This window comes from Antechinus flavipes, chromosome 4 (assembly GCF_016432865.1).
Source record: "Antechinus flavipes isolate AdamAnt ecotype Samford, QLD, Australia chromosome 4, AdamAnt_v2, whole genome shotgun sequence".
NCBI lineage: Eukaryota > Metazoa > Chordata > Mammalia > Dasyuromorphia > Dasyuridae > Antechinus > Antechinus flavipes.
This window is the reverse complement of record NC_067401.1, coordinates 23,728,350-23,751,775: the sequence shown is the minus strand read 5'-3', so window position 1 is coordinate 23,751,775 and position 23,426 is coordinate 23,728,350. Positions and strand designations below refer to the sequence as shown.

The 23,426-nt window shown below is 40.9% G+C and overlaps 1 protein-coding gene across 3 annotated transcripts in view; it reads right to left on the bottom strand.

Moving 5' to 3' along the window:
• The window catches only part of TPST1 (tyrosylprotein sulfotransferase 1), a 117,409-nt gene that overhangs the window by 20,366 nt on the left and 73,617 nt on the right, over positions 1 to 23,426 (bottom strand). For all 3 annotated transcript variants that reach the window (XM_051992035.1, XM_051992033.1, XM_051992034.1), the window contains one exon: positions 17,594 to 17,792. In XM_051992035.1, the coding sequence (XP_051847995.1) occupies positions 17,594 to 17,792 (199 nt within the window). The remainder of the gene's footprint in view (positions 1 to 17,593; positions 17,793 to 23,426) is intronic.

Here is a 23,426-nt window from a genome sequence, read left to right as displayed (position 1 = left end):
TGAGTTTCCTTGAATACACAACATGAACCACAAAATCTCTGAGCTCTAAAAACGAAACAGGGATTAAAAGCGGTCATACTGCTCATATTTCAAAAAAAATAAAACACCCCAGACAACTCTCCAATTCCCACATGATAAGTGCGCCAACCTTTTCCAAAGCTAAGTGAGGGAGACTGGCCACATAAAAAGCAATCATGTCATCTGTGAATAGATTGAAACTAGAGCCTTAATGACAAAACATCCTTCCAAATACTATAAAATATAAAAGGTTCTGAGATGCCTCAACACCCCTAACATCCCCAAAGTTATATTTAACATATAAAGTTACAGGGGGTAAAAATGCTGGGATTTGAACCTAATAGTCTTGAGTCTGATTGACATTGGAACTTCATGGCCATCTGCAACTGGATTAGAAACAAGGCAGGGCCTCAGATGTCTCCTTCACTGTGTACTGTATGTGCTCAATAACAGCAGGTTCACATTTACATTATATTCTATGGTTACAAAATGTTTTTTTCATTATTATTTTACTTGACTCTCACAATATCCCTGTGACAGAACTATTTCAAATATGACTGAGGAAAGTGGGACTGACAGGATCTAATGACTTGCCCAAGACTCACGTGGCCAGTAGGTGGAAAACCTGGGATTTGAACACAAGTCTTGGGAGCTAAAGGATTACACATGTTGAGTTAGAAGGGACTGTAGAAGTCTTCTGACCAAACTCTCTCTTTTACACTGAGGAAACAAGAGGTAACCTCCCAGTGGCTGAGCTGGAATTTGAACCTAGGACTTTTAGTATTCTTTCCACTCCCTGCTGCCTTTTACTGGACCTGGATGACTCTGCTGGGAAAGTGAGGCTGGTGACTTTGTCCAGCCCTCCCTCACTGAAATCCAACTGCCTCCCATGTCATGGCATCATCTCCCTGGGACAAGCATAAAAACCAGCCTTTCACTAAGTATTTTAAGCAAAATAAAGAGAAAACCTTTTAATTTTAAAGCCCGGCCGTGCTAGCATCCTTCCTAGGATTTCTTGTCAAAGTTTGGATAACTTAGTAGTTTCACATGCCGAGAAAACATGTCCAATCAGGCTTCAGGATGCAGGAAGGAATCCAGATTTTGAAACTTTCAGTCCGTTATGGGTCCCGAGAGGCCTGCAGTGACTCACCATCTCCAAGATACAAACATGACCATATCCACTGATAATATGTTCTCTTACATAACCTCTCTGGCCCTGCCATTGTTTTGCTTGCTTTGCCAGCTTCACTCAAGAGTTTGGGACTGACTATGCTGTTTGAGGAGAGACACAAAATGGTACAATTCCACATTTACTTGGTGTTATAAAGTCTCCTGATCAAGCTGATGAGTTTACAGGAGGCCTAGGGCCCTAAGGGAAGGTGTGGACATAATCAGGGACACTTCTCTAAGCGTATTTAAAAGTGCTCTTGGGCCTACAGAGCTTGTACACTCATTCACACCTCATTGAGGAAACGCAATTGAGGATTAGCAGTCGAGGATGAATTTTCTGGCTCCAGCTGTTAGGGATGTGGGCCACCCCTTTGTGCTGGAGCTAAACTTAGGGGCTCAGTCTCTGAGTCTGTTCCTTCAGGAGGGATCCAGGATCTGCCGAACAGAACTCAGGATGCCTGCACTGGAATGAGGAGGGGGAGTGAGAAGGGGGAAAGGAGAGGGAGGGCCTGTGGAACTGCCCAGCCTCTTCTGGGGCTGACGGCTGCTCGGGGCCCAGGGTCACTGCAGCACATGCTCTCACAGCCCCACAGCCCCAGGAAAGGGAAACGTGGCAGCCTGAATCGCAGCCTTCTGGAAGAATTCCTAGAATTTCGGGATGGAGGATTAGCATTTAGCCCCCCTCCCAACTGGAGAAGGAAGGAACCACATTAACATGTGGAAGAAATGAATGCTGGATTTTGCCCACTGCTACTCCTGGGCAGCTTTAATGGGCAAGGGGATGTCAGGTGACCCGTTCAGGGAGCCCTTGGATAGTATCCTAAGGTTGGAGGCCCGGAAGGGGCCTAGGGTGAAGAAGTGGCTCTCCAGAATGCTAGGTTTGTTTTTCTTCCAAAAAGAGTCCAAGCCTTTAGGACAGTGCTCTAAGTCTAGAGACCTATGGGCTGCTATGAATCCTGGGTGATGTCTGGTATTTTCTGTAGAGTGAAATACAGGCTGGGGAGTCCCTGATATGCACTGTTGAGGGAAGTACCAGAAAGAGAGCTACAGTTTTACTTTTACTTCCATTAGTGCTGAGCCCAGAGCTTAGGTGCTGGCTCATGAATTAATAATAATAGTAATAATAATTACTATTAGAAGAGTATCATTCTAATTATTCTAATGTATTACTATTAGAATAGTAATAACATCCTACATTTCTATTATTGCATTAAATGGTTAAAGGATATGAATGGGCAGTTTACAAAGGAAGATGTCAAAACTATCAACAGTCATATGAAAATGCTAAAATCAGAATTTTAGTACTGATCAGTAATAATTAGAGAAATGTAAATCAAAACTGTCTTGAAGTTTTGCTTCACACCCATCAGATCAGCAGAGCCAACAGCCCCTCCTATCACAAACAAGGGAGGGGTTGTAGAAAAACAAGGCACCATGTTGTATGTACTAATCTGTTCTAATTATTCTAAGATTATTATATTAGGATAGTAATAACATCCTACATTTCTACGGCACGTTAAGATTTACTGCTTCCCATCAACAACCTTGTGAAGTAGATAGAACAAAGATTATTCCCATTTTAGGAAACTAAGTAAATTGCCTTGGGAAACGCAGTAAGTGTCAGAGCTGGGATTCAAACTCTTCATCTTCTCAAATTCCAAATGCAGACTCTCTTCCAATTACAGCCCTGCCTCTATTATTAATATTCCCCAAAGGAAGGGTAGTGATAACATCTAATACCAGAACAAACAGCTCAGCACCAGAATGGCCTATTTCAGCAGTGTTCTCTAAGAAAAAAAATGAGAAATCTTTCATGTCCTGGCCCTTGGTTGAGGTTTAGACAATGGTATGTTGGAATGTGAATTCCCAATCCAAATTTAGGAATTTAGCCTTTAACTCCTGAATGGAATACCTCTCCCCCCAACCAACTTGTGGATCACAGAATAGTTATTGGAAAGCAAACATGAAAAACAGAGGTCAGGGAGATTTTTCTTTAAAACACACCTTGTGAGGGATCTAACAAAGAAATCTCTTCCTGTGACCACAGAGCACAGAACATCTAAAAAGAGTGCTAAGTCATCCATTCCTATAAGCATACAAAGAAAAATCATTTTTGTTTTATTTATCTTATATGGATTTATAATATGCCCCTCCCCCTGCTAAACGAACCTCTAACTTCCTCTATCTAAAACTTCCATCATAGGCATGAATATATAGTCCAGTAAAACAAAGTCTCACATTGGCCATACCTGGAAATGCACGGCTCTCTCTGCATTTTAAGTTCATCATTTTGACCTGCCACTCACCACTAATCACTGTACTGACAGAATCTAATGTCTTGCAAACTTGTCTTTACAATGTTGTTGTCATTGTATAAACTGTTCCCCTATTTCTTCCACTTTACTCTGCATCAGTTCATAAAAGTCTTCTCGGATTCCTAAGAAGCTGTCCATTTCATTATTTCTTCTAGAGCAATAATATTTCCTTATATTCATATGCTATAACAGGCTTAGCCATTCTCTCATCAGAACTCCTAATTAGCCATTAGGAGTTCAGCTTCTTTACAGTTTTTGGCTACTATCAAAGCGGATGCTATAAATATTGTTGTTTATATACGGATCCCTTCTTTCTCTCTTTTTAAAAATTTCTTGGGAATTGTATATAAGCTTAGTAATGGTATAGATAGATAAAAGAGTGTATATACCCCAGCTGAGTAACTTTTGGGGTACAGTTTCAAATTGTTTTCCAAAAGGGGTGCACCAATTAATGGCTCTACCAAGAGTACAAATACTATGGTGTCTTGTTTTCCTACAACCTCTCCCATGTTTGTGGTAGGAGGGACTGTTGGCTCTGCGGTCTGATGGTGGGAGGCAAAACTTCAAGACTGCTTTGATTTGCATTTCTCTAATTATTACTGATTTAGAGCATTTTCATATGACTATTAATAGCTTTGACTTCTTTCTTTGGAAACTGCCTCTTCATAGCCTTTGACTATTTAACACAATTTTTAATACACAGTAGAACTGTGAATTGGTTCAACCCTAATAGAAAGCATATTGCTAAGAAAGTAACTAAAATGTCTACACCTTTTCACCCTGAGATCCCTTTGAGAGACATATACCTCAAGGCTAAAGATGGAAAGGTCTTATATATACCAAAATGTTTATAGCAGCATTTCTTTATGGTCTCAAAAAACTGGAAACTAAATTCATGCAAATCAATTGCAGAATGGCCAAATTGTGGTTTGTGACTAATATTCCTGTTCTTTAAACTGTGAAAATGAAGACTATAGAGAAGTATGAAAAGATTTCTATGAACTGATGCAATTTTGTGAAGTGAGCAGAACCAGGAAAAGAGCATACCCGTCACTAACAACGTAAACTGAAAGAAGAACAAAATTAAGACTGAATGCTGGGAAATTATAATGACTAAGCATGTCGTCAAAGAAGACAAGGTAAAATATCCTCTTGGCTCAAGCTCTGACTCTCTGGGCTTTGCCATCAAATCTTAGTCACAGTTTCATACTGGAATTTCTCTTAGCTCCTTGGCCTTTCAGGCTCTATCCATGCTAACCCCCTTATCTCGCTGGTGAATTGGGAAGGGGGATGCCTGCATTTTGGGGAGGATTCAGGCTGACCAATGTGCATTGGCCTCTGGCTCTAGTTCTGGTTCTGCTCTCCAGACCTTAACATCACGCCCCCTGGGAACCACCTTGCCCCTCTTTTATTTATATATTGTAACATGTAAGGTCCTTAAGGGCATGGACCATCACATTTGCTTTTGTTATATGATATTAATATAAGCTGCATGTTTCTCCGCCTATAATCCTATACTCCGACAATTGAAATCCAAGATTTCTTTATTATTTCTATAAGGAAACCATTATATTACCCTAAAAACGGACAGTCTTTCTTGTTTGGTTGTGTTTTTAAATTGCAGAAATAAAAAAGAATGTGACCTATTTAAGAAAGAACAAATATTTCACCAATTATCTGGAGTAGCTTATAAAAACTGATCGAAAGCCTGCTTTATAATGGGAACATGGCATAAATCAGGATGAGGGGTGTTAGGAGTGATAATAGCTCTGGGTATTGTGGAGAAAGGAGACCATGATACAATGTTATAGCATCACAGATGAAAAAGATTTGGGAAGTCTCCTAGTGCAAATAAAGGAATGAGCTTTCTACATGAAAAAGTGGGCTCAACAAAAGCAGCTGGAATATGTGAATGTGTGATTATCATGAACACCAGTGGGAGTATGTGAATGAATCTGAAACTGGCAGATAAGTAACATAGCAAAGCATATTGACTGAATTAACTAAATACTGCCATTTTTCTGATGAAGGCTTTCCCAGTACCCCCAGCTACTCCTGCCTTTCTCTCTAGAGTTACTATCTATCTACTCTGTGACTTGTATTTATGTACATGTTGTCTTCCTCTACTAGAATGTAAACCCCCTGACAACAGGCCCTATTTTCACCCTGTTTTTGTGTGTTTATATATCACTAACAATCAGCAGAGTGTCTAGCACAAAGCAAGAACTTAATAAATGCTTGTTGATTGATTGATTTATAGATAAGTCATTCTAAAGACACACACCTCCATTTTTTTTCTGTTCTTCCTTAAAGAGAAAATAAGATTGAGAGCTGGAGTTAAGCAAAATGATCTCTGGAGAGGCAGAGAGCCACTTCATGCTATCACTCTGATAAGTGGTCCAAGTGTCCACAAAACCTTTTATTATTAAATGTCTTTCCTTTTATAAACCCACAAATCAAACAGGAAGAATGATTCTGGAAATAAATTTAGATATCTACTGGCCCAGAGGATAGGCTGTGTTGCCAAACCCTGGAATAAAACAAGTATTAAGTGGCCTAGAGAAGTAAATAAGTCTTAAGATAGTAACACTTTTTTTGGTTTGTGATTTCATAAGTATGAAGAGCTCCCACAGAGGAAATTTCCTGTACCACTGAAGACTAGCAACTGTTCTGCGTTTTGTGGCCTCAGAGAATTGGGGTAGCGATGGCTAAGTAACTGGTTCAGGCTTACTCGGCTAGCTGGCTTACAATTGGCTCTTCTTGACTTCAAGCCTAGTCCTCTATCTCTTAGGACATGTTACCTCTAATTATATAAAAGAAAACTAGACATTTCTTTAAAATAGAAAAAGAATTAAATAGTGACCAATAAGAGTTATAAGGAGAAAGTTATCAATCTATGCCTAGGTAGATGCATGTCTTTACATTTTGTTCTCATCTCTATATCCCTTCTTTCTCTTTATCTCTTAGAGGTAAATGTTATCCATGTTTTCTCTCAAGCATGAGTCACTGAAAACTATACTCAGGATAAAGGGTCAGCATCTATACAAAGTCACAGCTTACCAGCTTTCACCAGTATTTTCCTTTTGCCAGACAGAATTAGAAGGCAAATCAATTCAAAGCTAGACATTCAATTAAAATAGAATAGCAAGGTAAATAGCAAAGAAAATGCTTCTCACACATACAGAGGAATGGGAAAGCCTAAGCCTGTTGCCTTTCACCTCTTCAATCAGCTAAACTGATTGCCCCAACATCAAATATAAAATGCTCTACTTGGTTTTCAATGCCTTCCACAAAATGGCCTTTTCCTACCCTTCCAGTCTTCTTGGATCTCACGCCCTGTTCCTCCCCCAAGGACTCTGATCCAGCAACACTGGTCTCACTGCTGTTCTCGCATCAGAGTCTCCACTTCCTGACCCCAGACATTGACCGGCTGTCTCCCATGCCTGTGATCTCCTCATCTCGGCCTCCTGGCTTCTCTGGCCTCCTTTTCCCAGCTAAGACTCTGCTTCCTGTAGGAAGTCTTCCCCAGTCCTCTCTGTGCTGGGACCTTCCCTCTGCTGATTACCTCCAAGTAATCCTCTATCTAGTTTGTATGTAGTTGTTTACTGTTTTCTTCCCCATTGGAGTGGGAGCTCTCTGAGAACCTTTGGATCATCGATGCATTCCCAGTGTTTGGCACAGTGCCTGACACACAGTAGGTAACTTTCTGACTGACGGACTCCCACAGATTCCTTGGAGGGAAAGAGAACCTATGTAGGCTGGCCAACTCACAGTCCCAGATCTCCTTTGGGGTTGACCATTTCTTTACTGCTTCCCTGAGAGGCTCCGGATGTTGAAGGAAGGCTGGTCTGGTGCCATCTGACCCAAGGGGAAAGCTGGGCTGTTTTCCCTGCCCTATAGTTACCTGCCGGTTCTTTGCTGAGCCAACCACAACTCCTATGGAGTCTCTTCCTTTTGGGGAGAGTGGTCCAAGCTCTTTTACAAGACAGTCCATGGCCTGCGGCTATTTTAGCCCTTTTGTCACTCAGATTTGTGTCATATTCAGCCAGCTAGTCAGTCCTAGCAGCTAGCACCAGCCCTGCATATCACTACAGATAGTAAGTAAGATTAGTAAGACTGAAAGGAAGCTTGTAGCCAGTGACCACTGTCTGGTATGTCTGCATTGCACCTAAACATAAATAAAGTGTGCTGTTGTATTATTTAAGAACTGTTTTTACAGAAGAAAGAACTGGTTTGGTTATTTGCTAACTTGTACACTCTCAGTTGTCTGTACCTAAAGAAAGGTTAACTTATACAATCAAATTCAAGGTATTTTGGTTCACACAAAAGCAACTAATTGAATTGAAAGCATAATGTCTGGGAAAAAATAATCAGTCAGCAGCACCACAATAACAATGGGATATAACAGTGACAATAGAATAACCACAGGAGATTTCCAGAGCTGGAAAGCTCTTAAGAGATCATTCTAATGTAACATCTTAAGGATGAGAAAAACAAGGCTGAGGGATCAGAAGTGACTAATGCTACAGAAACCGTTAGTGGCAGAGTCTGCACTAGAACTCATTATCTGGCATTTTTTTCTATTATACCCATCACCTATGCTCCAGTTATAAGGTACTTAAAGTTGGAAAACACTTTACACATATCTCATTTCTGATTCACAACAATCCCATGGCAAAGGTAGAAAAAATATCCCCACTTTAGTGGAGAAGGCAATGGAAGCTCGGCAAAGTTAAGAAATTTGCCGACAGTCACATGGCCATCAACAGCAAAGCCAAGACTTCCATCTTCTGATCATTCCTTGATAAGCGAGGAAGGACAGCACAGTGGGAAGCCACTCTCTCTGGGCCCCAGTTTCCTCCTCTATAAAATAAAGAGTTTGGACAAGATCAGGATTCTCAACCTTAACATGAGGGCATATGAACATGTTTTTAAGAAATATATATTTTGAGAACTTTATGCTGGCATAATTAATTTCCTTTGTAATGCTATGTATTTTATTTTATGCTTTTAACACATTATTTGGAGAAAGAATCTACAGGTTTTTCCAGTCTGCCACAAAAAAAGTGAAGATCTCTTGGGATTCAATTATCTCTGGGATTCTCTCCAGCTCTAGAGCTGCTCGGACTGTGATGGCCAATGTCACAAGTACCTGATCTTCTTTCTGACTACCTACTAGGAATATGGTTCTCTTGTGGAAACAGAATGTTCAGCTCCAGAATGTTCTCCAAAGGGCTGGTTTTTATCAAAGGATAAGCAAAGTAGGCCCCAGATGGAAGAAAAAGACAAACTTATTCACTGGAGACATAAATTATCTATTGTATACACCCCATGATTGCTCAGTAATTATTGACTTTTCTCCTAGGAAAACTGCACTTATCTTTGCCTGGAAACATCTCTAGAGATATTGTGACTAACTTAGAAACTGGCATCTGCTGCTGCTGTATATAGCCTAGATTTCCTCTATAATCTATAGGATGAAAAAGTCATCAGTGCTTGGAATTACTGCCTAGACCCCTGTTTACAATGGTGGCAGATTATCACATTTCTTTCCTTATCATTCCCTCTTCTTCCTGTTAACTAGAGAACCATTTTCCAGACACAAAAGTTACTCTTGGGAGGATAAGGGACAGCACAGAGCTACAGCTACGTGTCTGTCCTTTTTTTTATTCACTCAGAAGTGTTTTAAAATTAAATGGATAGTTAAAAGAAACATAAACATATGGAATCTGTTGGGGAGGCAAAATCTGGAAAGAGAGAGCCAGAGGTCAAAAAATGTCCCAAACTGTCTACAACAAACATGGGTGATCACATGAGAGTGCAAATGGGAAATTCTAATTAGATGTAATTGGCAGATTATGAGACGACTTAGCCACCAGTTCAAGTTAATGAGGTAATTATGGTAGGAATGACATTGTACGTAAAGTGTATATTATTTTACATTGTAAAAGGGGGTAGTTTCATTGATATTGTCAGCACTCGTGGAATAGTAGTTACTACTGTAAGAGAAACATGAATTATAAGAATTTTTCTTCCTTCATTCATCTAGCTTTTCCAAAAATATGCATAGCTCAGATCAAAAGGGTCCAACATGAAACCAGCAGGCTACATGTGGCCCCAGATATGGTCCCAAAGCAGATGAAAATGTAGTTCTTGTTAGATTTTAATGTGTTAATGGATTAATACAAAAAACAAATATAGAAATGTGATTTTATTTTACAATGTGGCCCCAGGGATCTTTACATACAGTTTTGTTTTGAGTTGAATGGGTCCAGGCTGTAGGGGAAGAAAGAGACTAGGAGAGAGAGCATCAAATCCAATCTCTCCATTTTACAGATTAGGAAACCGAGGCCCAAAGAAGTTCACTGACTTGGCAGAGCCAGCTGACTGAATGCACCTTCCTAAGGACAGTTGTAAAGTGGGGAGGCTGGATGCTCTCAAAGGTCCACCTTGTTAACTCTACAGAGAATACAGAAGTGCTGCCTGAGTCAGTCAGAGTGCTGGCCTGGAGCAACATTGGCCTGAGAGCTGCGTCAGAGTGATGGTCCCAACTGCTGGGGGCTCTGTCACAATGGTGAACAGATCATTTGTCTTCCCACAATTGAAACCTACAGAAATGAAGCTGTCACAACACAGTATTTTCTTCAGGCTGTGACCTTTCACTCAGACCCTTCTTAACCTCTTCTAAAACCTTTATGAATTCACAAGCTCAGTGATTGTTCATTTATGCAAAACCCAAACAAGCACTAATTCCAGGCGTTGGATAACCAAGTTTAAAGCAATGGCTTTCCACTCTGTCATACAGTTTCCTGGAAAATGCTCTTAAATTCTGACTTCCAAAACTGTGGATTCTAAGGTAGTCTGTGTTTGCTTTGTGTGTTTTTCTTCTAGAGATGAAGGTGAGAAGGTAATTAAAATTACACAAATAACAACCCTTCCTGTGGTAACTCAGTGTCTTGAAAGCAAAGCATTTTCGGGATTGTAGTGGGAGCGCCCTTGCAAAAGCGGCTGGTATCATGGCTAATCGAGGCTGGCATAATTCAAAGGCATATATTGTGGTTTGTTATTAGAGAAAGAGAACTGAAGTAGGAAACAGCTGCTCTGAGTTCAAGTCTTTTTTTCTGTCAAGAATTGAATGAGTAACCTTGAAGAACAAATCATTTTCAGTTCTGTACTTCCTTTTCCCATCTGAAAAATGGCAGTGCTGGGATTAGGTGACCTCTATGGACTAGAATTCTAACATCATTCCAATATTCTTTAAAAAAAAAAAAAAGAATTTTGATAGAAGATCAAAGCCATTTTCTGTAATGAGAGATCAGGTCTAAGATGCAAATTCCTCTGAAAGAAAGAACACCATGATACTGTCTCATTAAGTTATAAATGACTCATACGAGATACTTCGCTGAGAGGAGATGGAGGCAGGAGTGCCAGGGCACCAGCTATGCCCTGGAGGATGACATGGGTAAATATGGAGGTAACAAGAGAGAAGACTTGAGATGTACCAGTGATAAGCCACCTTCTTCACGTGCCCAGGATTGGGACCAATTTATGTGTAGGGAAATAGACTCAAGAAGTCAAAATGCTACATTCAAAGTGATCCAAGTTGAAGAGTGCTGAGGGACTAACTGTCCCTCATTCTAGGTCCAGAAATCTCTTATAGTACACTGCAAAAGAATTAAATGAATAAGAAAGCAAGCACATTTACTTACTGATTTTTAAAGAAGAAAAACAGTTCTCAGTTGAGGTTGCTCTTATTTAAAGTGCAGATAAGAGGATCTCATCTGCTGAATCCCAAACAGAAGACCTCCATGTCCTCAATGAGGAAGGATGACCCTTGCCCAGGGTCTGCCACAAAGAAGCCAAACTAGAATGTAGTTGGCCAACAGAGGACTTCTGGCTTTTGGAAAACTATTTTTAAAGCTCTACTAGAAAAAAAGCAATCTCTATCAAAACTTAATTCTGAAAAGCAAAGTAAGCAAATGTGCTTCCCACTTGAAAGTAACATTGTTTGATCCATGGCGAACAGGGAAGATGCTCCCAACTGCTTTTTAAATGAGGATGAATTGCCCCAATGAGGCTGATGAAAGGGGATGTGGCCAGTCAGGACCCAGACCACAGAGGGAAGCAAGCTGGCCTGAACAGCACACACAGGACCTGTGTCCCGTGCCAGCTTCAGCATCACACCCTAAGCCTAGTGAAGGGGACACTTGAGGGGCTTAACATGCAAAAACCTTTCAATCTTTGGTGCTCCCAATCACTCAAGGGAGCATGGGCCTTGTACCCCACCCCTGACTTCTGGAGGAGGGTCAGCTGGGTCCATCTGGGGCCACTGGGCCCTCCAGAGCTGAAATCACATATCTTCCTGTTTGTCAAAGGTAAACATTGACAATTAGGGTGTTTAAAAATCACTTGACTGAACTCACTATTTACACTGAGATACTCCACGCTGGCTCCAAGTATTCCCATCATCCCCCACAACTCTACTAATGATCTCAAAGACCAGCATGTTGACTGAAAGAGTAAAATCTTTTCATAATGTGCTATATAAAAAAAATACTTAGATCCCATGAGGAAGATAAGGAAGATTTTTCTCTGATCACCTGGTGATAAATTTAGGCCTGGAAGCATTAACACAGGACACTTTCATCATTTTCTCCCTTGTTGCTGCCAATAAAATTTAGACCCTCAAAAGAGGGAATTGTTGGCCAAGTTCACCATGCAAGATCCACCAATAAAAATGCTGGGGGGGGGCACTTCCAATTTCAGTATTTTTCCACATCTCTTCTGTTCCAAAATCTCCAGTCAGAATCTCCACAGAGAATGTTCTTCCTTCAATAAAAGGAAGCCAAAAGAAGCAAAATGAGAAAATAAGACCTTGTTCTTTAATTCATTCCATTCTGAGCAGGTACCAAAGAAAATCCTAGGGATACTTTTATAGATGGGGCACCATGCAGTGGGGCTTGCTCCAGCACACACACACACACTGCTGATGCAAGATAAACAGCAGAGACCCAAACTACCAAGGAAACTTCCTTTCTCGCCCTAAAGATGAAATGGGACTGGGGCATTTGGATAAATTCATCCTCTCCATCTGCTAACATCTCATAATCATTAAATAATTGTTCAGAAAACCTTATACACAGCTCTGCCTGCTATTCTAGCCCATATTTCTGCAAAAATAAAATAAAATAAAATAAAAAAGCCCAGTCATACGAATTCCTACTGATTTTGTAAACCAAGAACTGGCCCTGCTGATACTGCCCCTTAAAGTGGCACTGGCCCTCTGTGAAGGCATGGCTCATGCACACTCATGGACTTCACCACAGTGGTGGGTTTTATTCTATAATCATTTAGCAATTTTCAGTTTTCATCCACCAGAGCCCAAGTGACCTACACTAATAGAGAAGCCAAGAACTGACTAATGGTGTTTGCTGAAGTTAAATGAAAGCAAAGACTGTCTAGGATTAAATCACAGCTTCCGGGCAAGGATCTAAACTAAATAAACCCATGAATGTCTTCTCCATTTTGCACCTAGCAGAAGGACTACACTGATGCCTCCATGGTATCCTGAATCTTAGAATAAATAAACTTGTCCCAGGACTTAGTAGTCACTTTATTTACACAACAGAGTGTTTTTGAAAAAGCTATCTTTTAAATATATTAAATATAAATAAATATATTAAATATATTTGTAAAGGAACCTGAGATCAGTTGGTCCCTTTAAAGCAGCCTCTTTGAGTAAGATAAAGAACCACATTGGGCTAAATCCACTTGGGGTGTCATGATGCTCACTTATCAGGGCCTCTGAGATCCTGTTGGAATGAATAGAAAGAGTGACTCACAAATTCGACTAAAGAGATTCTCTTTCTTTGAACTGCCAAACCAGAATCCAGCCACATCCACCACTTGCTTGCCCTAAAAAAGATCCTGTATAGAATTAGCATGCTGTAGGATAATGATGATGGAGCTGAATACCTGCTGCAACTGGCCTTTCTGCTGCTAGGATCGCCTGAATCAGAAGGGTGAGAGACCCCCTGGGCCTACACAAGGGACAACAGCAGTTATGTTTCCTTGAATCTAATGGGAGTAGAGGAAGGAAATGATGGAAATCTATTAAAAAGCAGCATCCATTTGTCTACCAAAGCCTGAAATATAAGGACAGAGGGCCCAGTTGGTAAGCCCTCCAGGGCACGCTGAGCTTCAGGGGTCCTTGAATCACAGAAACTGGTTTGCGATTTCCTGGGGGCTCTGGGCAAGTCAGTAACCTCTTACAGCCTCCACTTCCTTCTCTGTAAAATGAAGAGACTGAATGGAAGGCTTTCTAAGGCCCCCTCACAGGCTCTACAATCCTATGAACTCGACATTAATGGTAGAAAATTGACATAATAGGATATAGTAGGATAATTTACATAAACTACATTTAAGCATCTGGCCAAATTTAAGAAAGAGTAAGCCTTAATAGCAGCTCCAGATAGAAGCTGTGATGTACCAAGTGCCCCCCAAAGCCTTGATGTAGTGTTAAGTTACTAAAGTTAATAAAGTCTGAAACTGTGCTAAGACTTTTGAGATACCCTGTAAGGAGTCTGGAAGAGCCAGCCAACTGCCATCGTGGACAGAAGGCTGGCCGGCTTGAGTTTAAATTCCACCTTTTTCACATCCTTAGCTGTAGAACTTGTCTCCAAGACTTAGAGCCCCACAATGGTGTGTGTGTGTGGGGTTACACTATGGCAGTTCCCCAGACCCATCCATTCCTGGACCCAGGCTGAAACCAAAGAAAGGTGAATGCTTGAGAAGTTAATGTTAACCCGACAGCAAACGCATCTTCCGGAGCCTCTGTTGGCAAGAGGGTCTTGGCGTGAACGTAGGTCTGCCCTGATAATACTACTTCTGTGCTTGAAACTTCCTTGACTTACAAAAGAAGAATCAAGTCCAATAATTCAATCACATGCTTTCCCTTTATGATTTGTTAAGTTCTCTTGTGTGTTTTATGGTCCTCGACCAAGCTGAATTCCCTGGAGTAAGAGGGAAGCTGTTCCTTCCACTTCTCTGAAACATCTCCAGTGCTAGAACGGTGCTGTCCCCTCAGCACACATCTGCCAAATGAGTGGAAGTCAGCCGTTGTGAGTCACCAAAGACCCGGCGGGCTGATGTCAAAGAGAGGAGGTAAGATTTACCAAGAAATGGGCAGCTTCTCCACTCGCTAATTTCCCACCGATTCCATCTCTGTAAAAAACAAGCGCATCCTATTGTTCGGGAGTCTTCCGATGGGTCCGTGCTTTCAGCCAGAACATCCTGGGCAGAGTTAAACCCTGAGACTCCCACAGCCAGTGGGGCCCATGTTCCTGAAACAACCACTATGTGTTCTTTGTAAACTGCTCTTTGCCCTTGCTTAGTGCACCTGGGAAAGAGTTCACAATTCAGGGAATGGTTCATATCCTCTTCTCCTCAAAGTGGGTGAATCTGAAAGCTCTTGAAAACCAACAAACCTTGAGAAAATGAGGGGTTAATCCAAGACTCACCACATTTTCAATACATCCAACAAAGACATGAGTCATGTTTAATGGCAGTAACTACTGCTGTCACGATCTTGTAGAAGGGTATAATGATTAAGCAATAAGCAGAATGTGGGGATATTTTCCAATTGCTGGATGTGAGGGCTGTTTATTTCTAATGGACCACAACTGTAAGATTCTAGAATCCTCAGGAGAAAACATGGATTTCATTTCCAATATGCCATGGGAAGACAGGGCAGCCACAAAGCGCATGGTGGTATATTCCAATTAGTGAGCTCCGGTCCAAGGCAGCCGAGGTTTTCAAAAACAATGCGCTGACTCAGACGGCTGCGCTTCCAGGCTCATCATGCAAAGAGCTGGTCTTACAGCCTGCTGCCCCCGAGTCTTGGGGCACGGCACGTCCCTCCCCCCACAAAGGACCAGAACGGCTCCTTCGGCCCCGTCCGAGGGCTGCACTCCTCGGCTATCTCGCCTTCGCATGTGGCCGTGTGCATCCTTGCAGCGACTGCTGGGGGTGTCTCCCAGGTCCCTTAATAAGGGGAGCTCGGACTCGGGAGAGCCAAGGAAACCCCACCCAGGGACAAGAAAGAGCTCGCCAGCACACAGGCCTCCGAGACTGGGAGGACAGTTCACACACTGCTTCTTGTTTCTTTCCCTGGAATATTTTATGACATATCTGTCATGTCCGGCCATGTTTGCCCTATTCTGCTGCATTCTGAAGTCCTTTCCAAAGCCACAAGGCACGACTGGAACAAATGCCACCATCACATGGAGTCAGACCACAGGCTTGTTCCCAAGGAAGCCAAGAACACTGGGGCTTGCTCTACTTTGTCCAGGGGAATGTAGGAGAAATGAAATGTTGACTGCGTGGGGAACCTCAAAATACCATTTGCATATGAATCTAGGTTTACAAAATGCTAACTTGGTTATTGTGCAAAGGAGAGAACTACAAATTACCAATTTTCCTGACATTCACAAGGCTTAGGGACTAGACGGTGGCAATAAATTAGCATACTGGGTCTTTCCCCGCCATCCATTCACCCTCTCCCACTGGCAGACCAGGGCTGGCTCAGGTACATGGAAGAGGCGGAATGGGAGGTCTTCCTCTATTACAAAAGAGATGGCATGAAAGAGAAAAAAGGATTTGGAACGTCCCCGTCAGTCCTACGGATTTCGTGAGAAAGCAAAATCAGCACAAGTCTGGAAAAGGCAGCACAGCCAAGCCCTAGTATTAACCTCTCAGAATATAAATGTATTTGCTGGTTAAAAAGGAAGGGGAACAAAGAGAAACGAGAATGGGGAGAAAGGTAACACACTAATATGCAGAAGAGAGAAAGCATAATGTCAACACCAAGAGTCTTTCTCAGGAGGAAACATGGATTTCATTTCCAATATGCCATGGGAAGACAGAGCATGTCTTAATCAAGCAGAATATCCTAATCAAGCAGAACTTCAGTACACCTAGACTGATATGTTTAGTTTTTTTTTTTTTTTCATTTGAAATTCTATCACCCCCCAAAAATGGATCTAAATTAAAATCAACCTCTGGGGTGAACAGCTAAATCACACTCACCGCTCATCCCTGGGAACCACCGTCTCTTTCCTAAAGTAGAACATGGCAGCTAACTACTGGTAGCTGACATTTGTAATGGGAGCTAATGGTAGCCAATATTTATATAGTGTCTACTATGTGCCAGGCACTGTGCAAAGCACTTTATAAATATCACCTCTTTTGATTCTCACAACCACCCTGGGGAGGTAGGTGCTATTGTTATCAATATATGAGGATATATATATATATATATATATGTACATATATATATATATATATAGTTATTACATATGAGGAAACTGAGGCAAACAGGTTCGGTGCCTTCCCCAGGTCACACACAATTAGAGTCTGAGCCTGCATTTGAACTCAAGTCTATTCAACTCTAGGCCCAGCCCTCTAACTACTGTACCACCTGGCTACCTAGAAAAAGATAAAGTACTTTTTTGGAAAGACTTAGAGAAAGGGGACTGGGATTTCAGTTTATTAGCCTCCCTCTCTCTCCAGGTGTTGATATGAGTGTTGCTTTTTTTATCCCTCAACCACCAAGTCGTTGCCTACTAGGAAATCTTGTTTCAGCTAAGGAGATGAACAATAAGCTAAGTAGCTTGTTGAAATTAAGGCAGCACGCTGTCACTCACATGCCAGGTGTTTATACAAAGCAAGGATCATCAGACATGACACTAACCGCATTGCCTTCAGCGTGAGCCCCCCTGCTGAAAGCTGGGCAAAGGTCACGCCAGGTTCTTTCTTTAGTAAACTTCTGAGGGCACACGGCCCCTCCAGATTTCTGACAAGAGGCAGCCATGGAGTGATGGAAGGCAGGCACTTGGGAAAGTTCTTAAGGGTTCAGCAAGCCAGCAGGATTATCCTCCAAGTGAAATGAGAGCTCTCCTGTAATATGTCATTCTACAAATGTAATTTTCTAGTCAAGATGAGCTTAAGTTTTATAGAACAAAACAGAAGAAGAAATTCCAAAGCTCACATCACGACAGAACGTCTGAGAAAACTCTTCAGGTCTCACTTACCCTTCTTGTGTTTTCAAGAATTTTGGGGTCAGGTTTTCCATAACTAGGTGGATTGGCGTGTGGGTCATAGCCGAGCTTGGCAAGCATGGGAGCAATCACCGCCATGTCCTGTAAGACATCGGGGGGTATCTTTCCAACCCATTTTGATAGTGCTGCCACGTTGACTGGTTTGATGACTTGGTCTGTCGATCTCTCTACCCTGAAAACAACAGAACAGGATAAATGTTTGAAGCATTAAAAACCCAAGGTAAAATAGCTAGTTACCAAGTTATGGAGAAAGAAGGCTCCGAACCAGTCGGCTGTGGGTTGTTTTTGAAAAGGCCTACTGATAGGCAACACAGTGATCAGACTGGAAGGGCTCTGAAAACATGATGGTTCTCAAAAGGTTCTCTTGGTCAAAGCTATTTTCATACTAAGCTGTTATTTACCTGCTATAATCCCTTCTCTTTTCCAACCACATATCTGTGTGAGGCCAGATTTTCTTCAAATACTTCAATCAAAACAGCATATCTCAACAGACTGAATGCAGAACAGATGTGAGAATCTAACTGCCTTCTGTGAAGCCATAAGCTAAAGAGATTTGCAATGACACGAAATTTTTTTGTTTTGGAAAATATATTTTATTACTTTGTGTTACTATAGAATGGGTTTAGTATTATTCTTTTTAAAATGAATAAATAATGATGAAAAATGAATGAAAATGAAAAATTCATGAAAAATAAAATGAATTAAAATGTATCCATTTTAATTTCTAATGTGGTAATTGTTGACAGACACAACCCACAGAAACAAAAGCCCTTTGGGGTTCTGAGACCAACAAATTGGAACTTCTGGGTTGAACACATACTGACTGGTGATTCTAGACAAGTCACTTAACCTCTCAGTGTTCCGGGAACCTCCATTAAGACTCCTAGTTGTCGAGATAGAAACCTTTCTCCCAGAAGCTCCATACACTGATGAAATCATATGGCCTGTCAAAAAAATGAAATGAGGGACTGAAGCTGTTGGCAATCTCATACTTCTAGAAACAGGGAAAACATAACAAATGAAAACATCTGTACAAAATGTGTTGACATTTACATTTTATCCAGCGAATCAAGGCTGGATAGATAAGGTTGCTAATGATAACTCCAGGTTATTCTGCTGCAAATGTCAAACAGCAGATTCCCTTCCTTCGGCTAGATTTCTGAAGATATATTTCTTCGGGTAATCATTACCTAAGGTAGAAAAGTCAGAACCAATTAGAAGGTTCAATGCGGGCTTAGCAGAATTAACAGAAGCTAATTCAAGGCTTCCGGCCTGCCACTGGCTAATACAATGACTCCCCTTCCCATTGACAGAGGAGCTGGAACTGTATCAAGTTTCTTAGTAATCTAAGTAGAAAACTGGAGAGTTGGGGGATCACCTGTGTGAAAGAAGAGCTGAAAGGGCAGAGAAAAGTTCTAAGAGAGAGAGCATCCAGCACAGGGAACATACAGAGGCCGCTAACAAGAGCTTCATCCCATCCTCCTACAGGGAAACTCATGCCAAAGTCATGTTCTGTTAAGAGGTAATGACATTTTGATTTGGCCTATGTCCTTCTAATCATTAACTTACAAGGTCTTTTTAAAGATAGAATTTCATAAAAATTGATAAAAAAAAAAAAAAAAAAAGAAGATGCCTAAGAACTGGTAGAGGGAAAAAAACCAACTCTACAAAATTAGTAGGTGCACCCCTACCCATAAAGGACACATACACACAATGATTTAATGGAAAAAATGGGGCAAGAAGTATCCCACAAAGGGCAATACATACTTTGTAAAACCACCAGGTCTTCAGGGAGTCATTTCAGTGCCCGTGGAAATAAGCTTTCATGTCAGGCCATGAATATTTCCTGGTCCCCACAGTATCACTGGACTGTCGGCCCACTGTGGGATTTCTTCTCCCAGGCTTGTGATTTCATTGGTATGGGCAACTCCCAACAGGGAAAATCCCTTTACCAATTACTCAGCAACTTCCAGGCTTCAAGACTTAGAGTTGTCTGGGGGATTGAGAGGCTAAATGATGAGTCTGGCTCAGACAGGCCAAGTGGGTCAGAAGCAGGATTTGAATCCAGAACTTCCCAATTCCAAGGCTGACTCTAGTATAATATAAGGGTTCTTAACCTCTTCTACGTCCTGGGCCTCCTACCTACATCCCCTTGCTTTGGCGGATTGTCTGCTCTATGAGCCCACTGGTCCCTTCTCAGAATAATGTTTTTAAAAACACTAAATGAAATGCATAGGATTATAAAAGGAATGCAATTATTTTGAAATAGAGTAATGAAATATATTTAATAATAATGAAATAAATACTTAATTGGTTTTAACTAATAACAATTTAGCAATAATAAAATGCTTATATATATTTTACATATATATTTTTTAAGTTCATGGGCCCCAGGCTAAAAATCCTTGATATAAAGGATATGACCTATGCCTTCAAAGGAGCTCACAGTCTAAATGGGGAGATTAACACACATGATTATACCATAGAACAAACCGTACTGAACCAGTTGCTTCTGCTGACTGACTCTGACTTTACATATCTTTATGTGTTTACAAAATTACATAATTCCATGTCTATGGTTCCTTGACTTTGCCATCAATGTAAAGCGTTCATATAGATATGGACTGCCATTACAAGGAGCCTTCCAGAGTCCAGTGTAGTTGGATTTTAGAGTGTCTGGAAGGACTAGACCAGGGAAGACTAAAAAGATTGGAAGAGGGATTCATAATTTATTCTTAAAGGAATAGGGAGATACTAGAGTGTACTGACATGGTCAGTACCACAGAATGACATGGTCATATCAAATCAAAAGAGCAAATCAGCTCTTTTTAGTGAGGAATAGACTGAAAGGGAGAGATCTTGAGAGGCAGGGAGACCAATTTTAGAAGGCAGAGGGTCTAAATATAGATGGTAACTATATGAATGAAGCGAAGGGGACATACATACAAGAGATGTTGTGAATCAAGAATAAATAAGATTTGCCAACAGATTGGATATGTGGGCTAAGAATGAGGAGTTGAATCAACTAAAAAATTTCTTGAAATAATTAACAACTTCAGCAAAGTTGCAGCATGTAAAATAAACCCACATAAATCATTAGCATTTCTATATGTTATCAACAAAGTCCACCAGCCCCAATGTCATCCTTGACTCTTTACTCTTAAATAGGATTTCTCCTCTTAAATGGGATGCAATGAGAAATCCCATTTAAGAGTAAAGAGTCAAGGATGACATTGGGGCTACAAATCTCTATCATTAAGAGGATGGTCATGTCCTCTATAGGAGTAGGGATGTTAGAGGAAAAAACCATTTGGAGACAAAGATGATGAGTGTGACTTTGGACAATCACGATGACTATGATGAATACAGAAGGACATAGGAAAGGAAGACAAATGAATCGATACAGAGCTGAGTAATCAAAAACAGGAAAACAATCTACACAATGATAACAATTCTAATGGAAAGACAATTACAATAAAATGACAAAACTAAATACTGCAAAATTAAAATGACCTCGATTGGTCCCAAAGAAGAAATATAATGTTCTTCCCTCCATTCTTGGCAAAGGAAGAGAATTCTGGGCATGGAACACATACATAACATTAGACTTTTATGATATGTTGATTATTTTTTCTGAACTTTTAAAAACTGAATATTCTTATAAGAGATGATTCTCTGGGAAAGGGTAAGAAAGCGATCTAGTAGGAAATGTAGGTGGTATAAAAACAAAATATAGCAATAAAATTTATTTTAAAATAGCATGCAATGAATGGATGGTGAGGGCAATAAAAGCAACACCAGGTCAGAGACAAGAGAATTCAATATATGGGATGTCATGTCATGTCCTATAATCACATCAAAGGGATTGAACACCTGCAGCAAAAAATGAGCAATTATCCCCATCACGCTTCCTCGGAAGCCCGAGTCTTTGAATTGACAGAGGTATCCTAGGCAGCTCTTCTCAGAATCAGAGCAAGGAAGGACCTCAGAGACCAGAGAGTCTGACCTTTCATGCCTGAACCAAGAATACCCTTTATAACATCCCCAGATGTCATGCATCCAATCCTCTAGTATCTCTAGTGAGGGGCCACCTAATATCTCCCAAGGCAATTCAATCCAATTTGGGACAGTTTTGATTGTTAAGTGTTTGCTTGAAAGAAAAAAAATGCACCTAATTTTACTATACACCAACTTAATTAAATAAGCATTTATTAGATTCCTGCTATGTACAACAGCTGGGGACTGAGATCAAATGAGAAGAGTCCTTCCCTTGAAAGGCATATTTATTCTTGATACCATTTTTTTGTTTTTTTTAGTTTTTTTTAAATAACTTTTTATCGACAGAACCCATGCCAGGGTAATTTTTTACATCATTATCCCTTGCACTCACTTCTGTTCCGATTTTTCTCCTCCCTCCCTCCACCCCTGTCCCCAAATGGCAAGCAGTCCTTTACATGTTGAATAGGTTACAGTATATCCTAGATACAATATATGTTTGCAGAACTGAACAGTTCTCTTGTTGCATAGGGAGAATTGGATTCAGAAGGTAGAAATAACCTGGGAAGAAAAACAAAAATGCAAATAGTTCACATTCGTTTCCCAGTGTTCTTTCTTTGGGTGTAGCTGCTTCTGTCCATCCTTGATCAATTGAAACTGAATTAGCTCTCTTTATCAAAGAGATCCACTTCCATCAGAATACATCCTCAAACAGTATCATTGTTGAGGTATATAATGATCTCCTGGTTCTGCTCATTTCACTTAGCATCTTGATACCATTTTAAGGATGGCAGCATGCTTTACATGATTACTGTCTGCAGTAAATATTCAGGCAACAAGGAATGAAGACCTTATTGGTAAGAGCAAAAGAGTAGAAAGAAGTGTGGTGGTAGAAATGGCAAGTTTGGCAACTATATGGCTCAGTGAATTACACTGAGGCTATAAACTAGGCAAGCTAGGGAAATGTTGCTATCTTTGAAGAAGGTAGCAGCTCAGGGTGAGTGAAGGTTTGGGAGATGTGACAGGATAAAAATGAGCTATTTTGGACATATTTAATTGGAAATGTCTCCAGAACATCCTGAATGAAACATCTAATAGGTAGTTGGTTGGTGATGAAGCTACATATATAGCTGGATGAATCATCTGCATAGAAATGATAATTAAATCCATGTCAACTGATTAAATTACAGAGAGGAAGAGAGAGAGGGAAAGGGGAAGAAAAAGAAAAAGAGAGAGACAGAGACAGAGAGACAAGAGAGAAATAAAGAGACAGAGAGAGGCAGGGAGGGAGAAAGAGAGAGACACAGAGAGAGAGAGACAGAGACAGGGAAAGAGAGAGACAAGAGAGAAACAAAAAGATACAGAGAAACAGGGAGACACAGAGACACAGAGAGAGACAAGAAAGAAACACAGAGACAGAGACAGAGACAGACAGAAACACAGACACAAAGACAGAAATTGAGAGACAGAGATAGAGAGGCAGATAGAGAGACAAGAGAGAGAGAAGATGACAGAGGAAGAAAGAGAGAGAGAGAGAGAGAGAGAGAGAGAAGAGAGAGAGAGAGAGAGAGAGAAAGGGAGGGAGAGGGAGAAAGAGAGGGAGAGGAAGAGGGAGAAGGAGGAAGAGAAGATGGAGCAGAAAGAATCTTGGAAGTGCACATCCACAGCTAGAGGGTGTGATAGAGATGGTGATCCAGAATAGAGACTGAGGAGTGATCCCACAGAAGATGAAGAACCAGGTAAAGTGCCATGAAAACTCAGGGAGGAGAGAGCTTCTAGGAAAAGCAGGTGATGAGTAGTGCCAAATGCA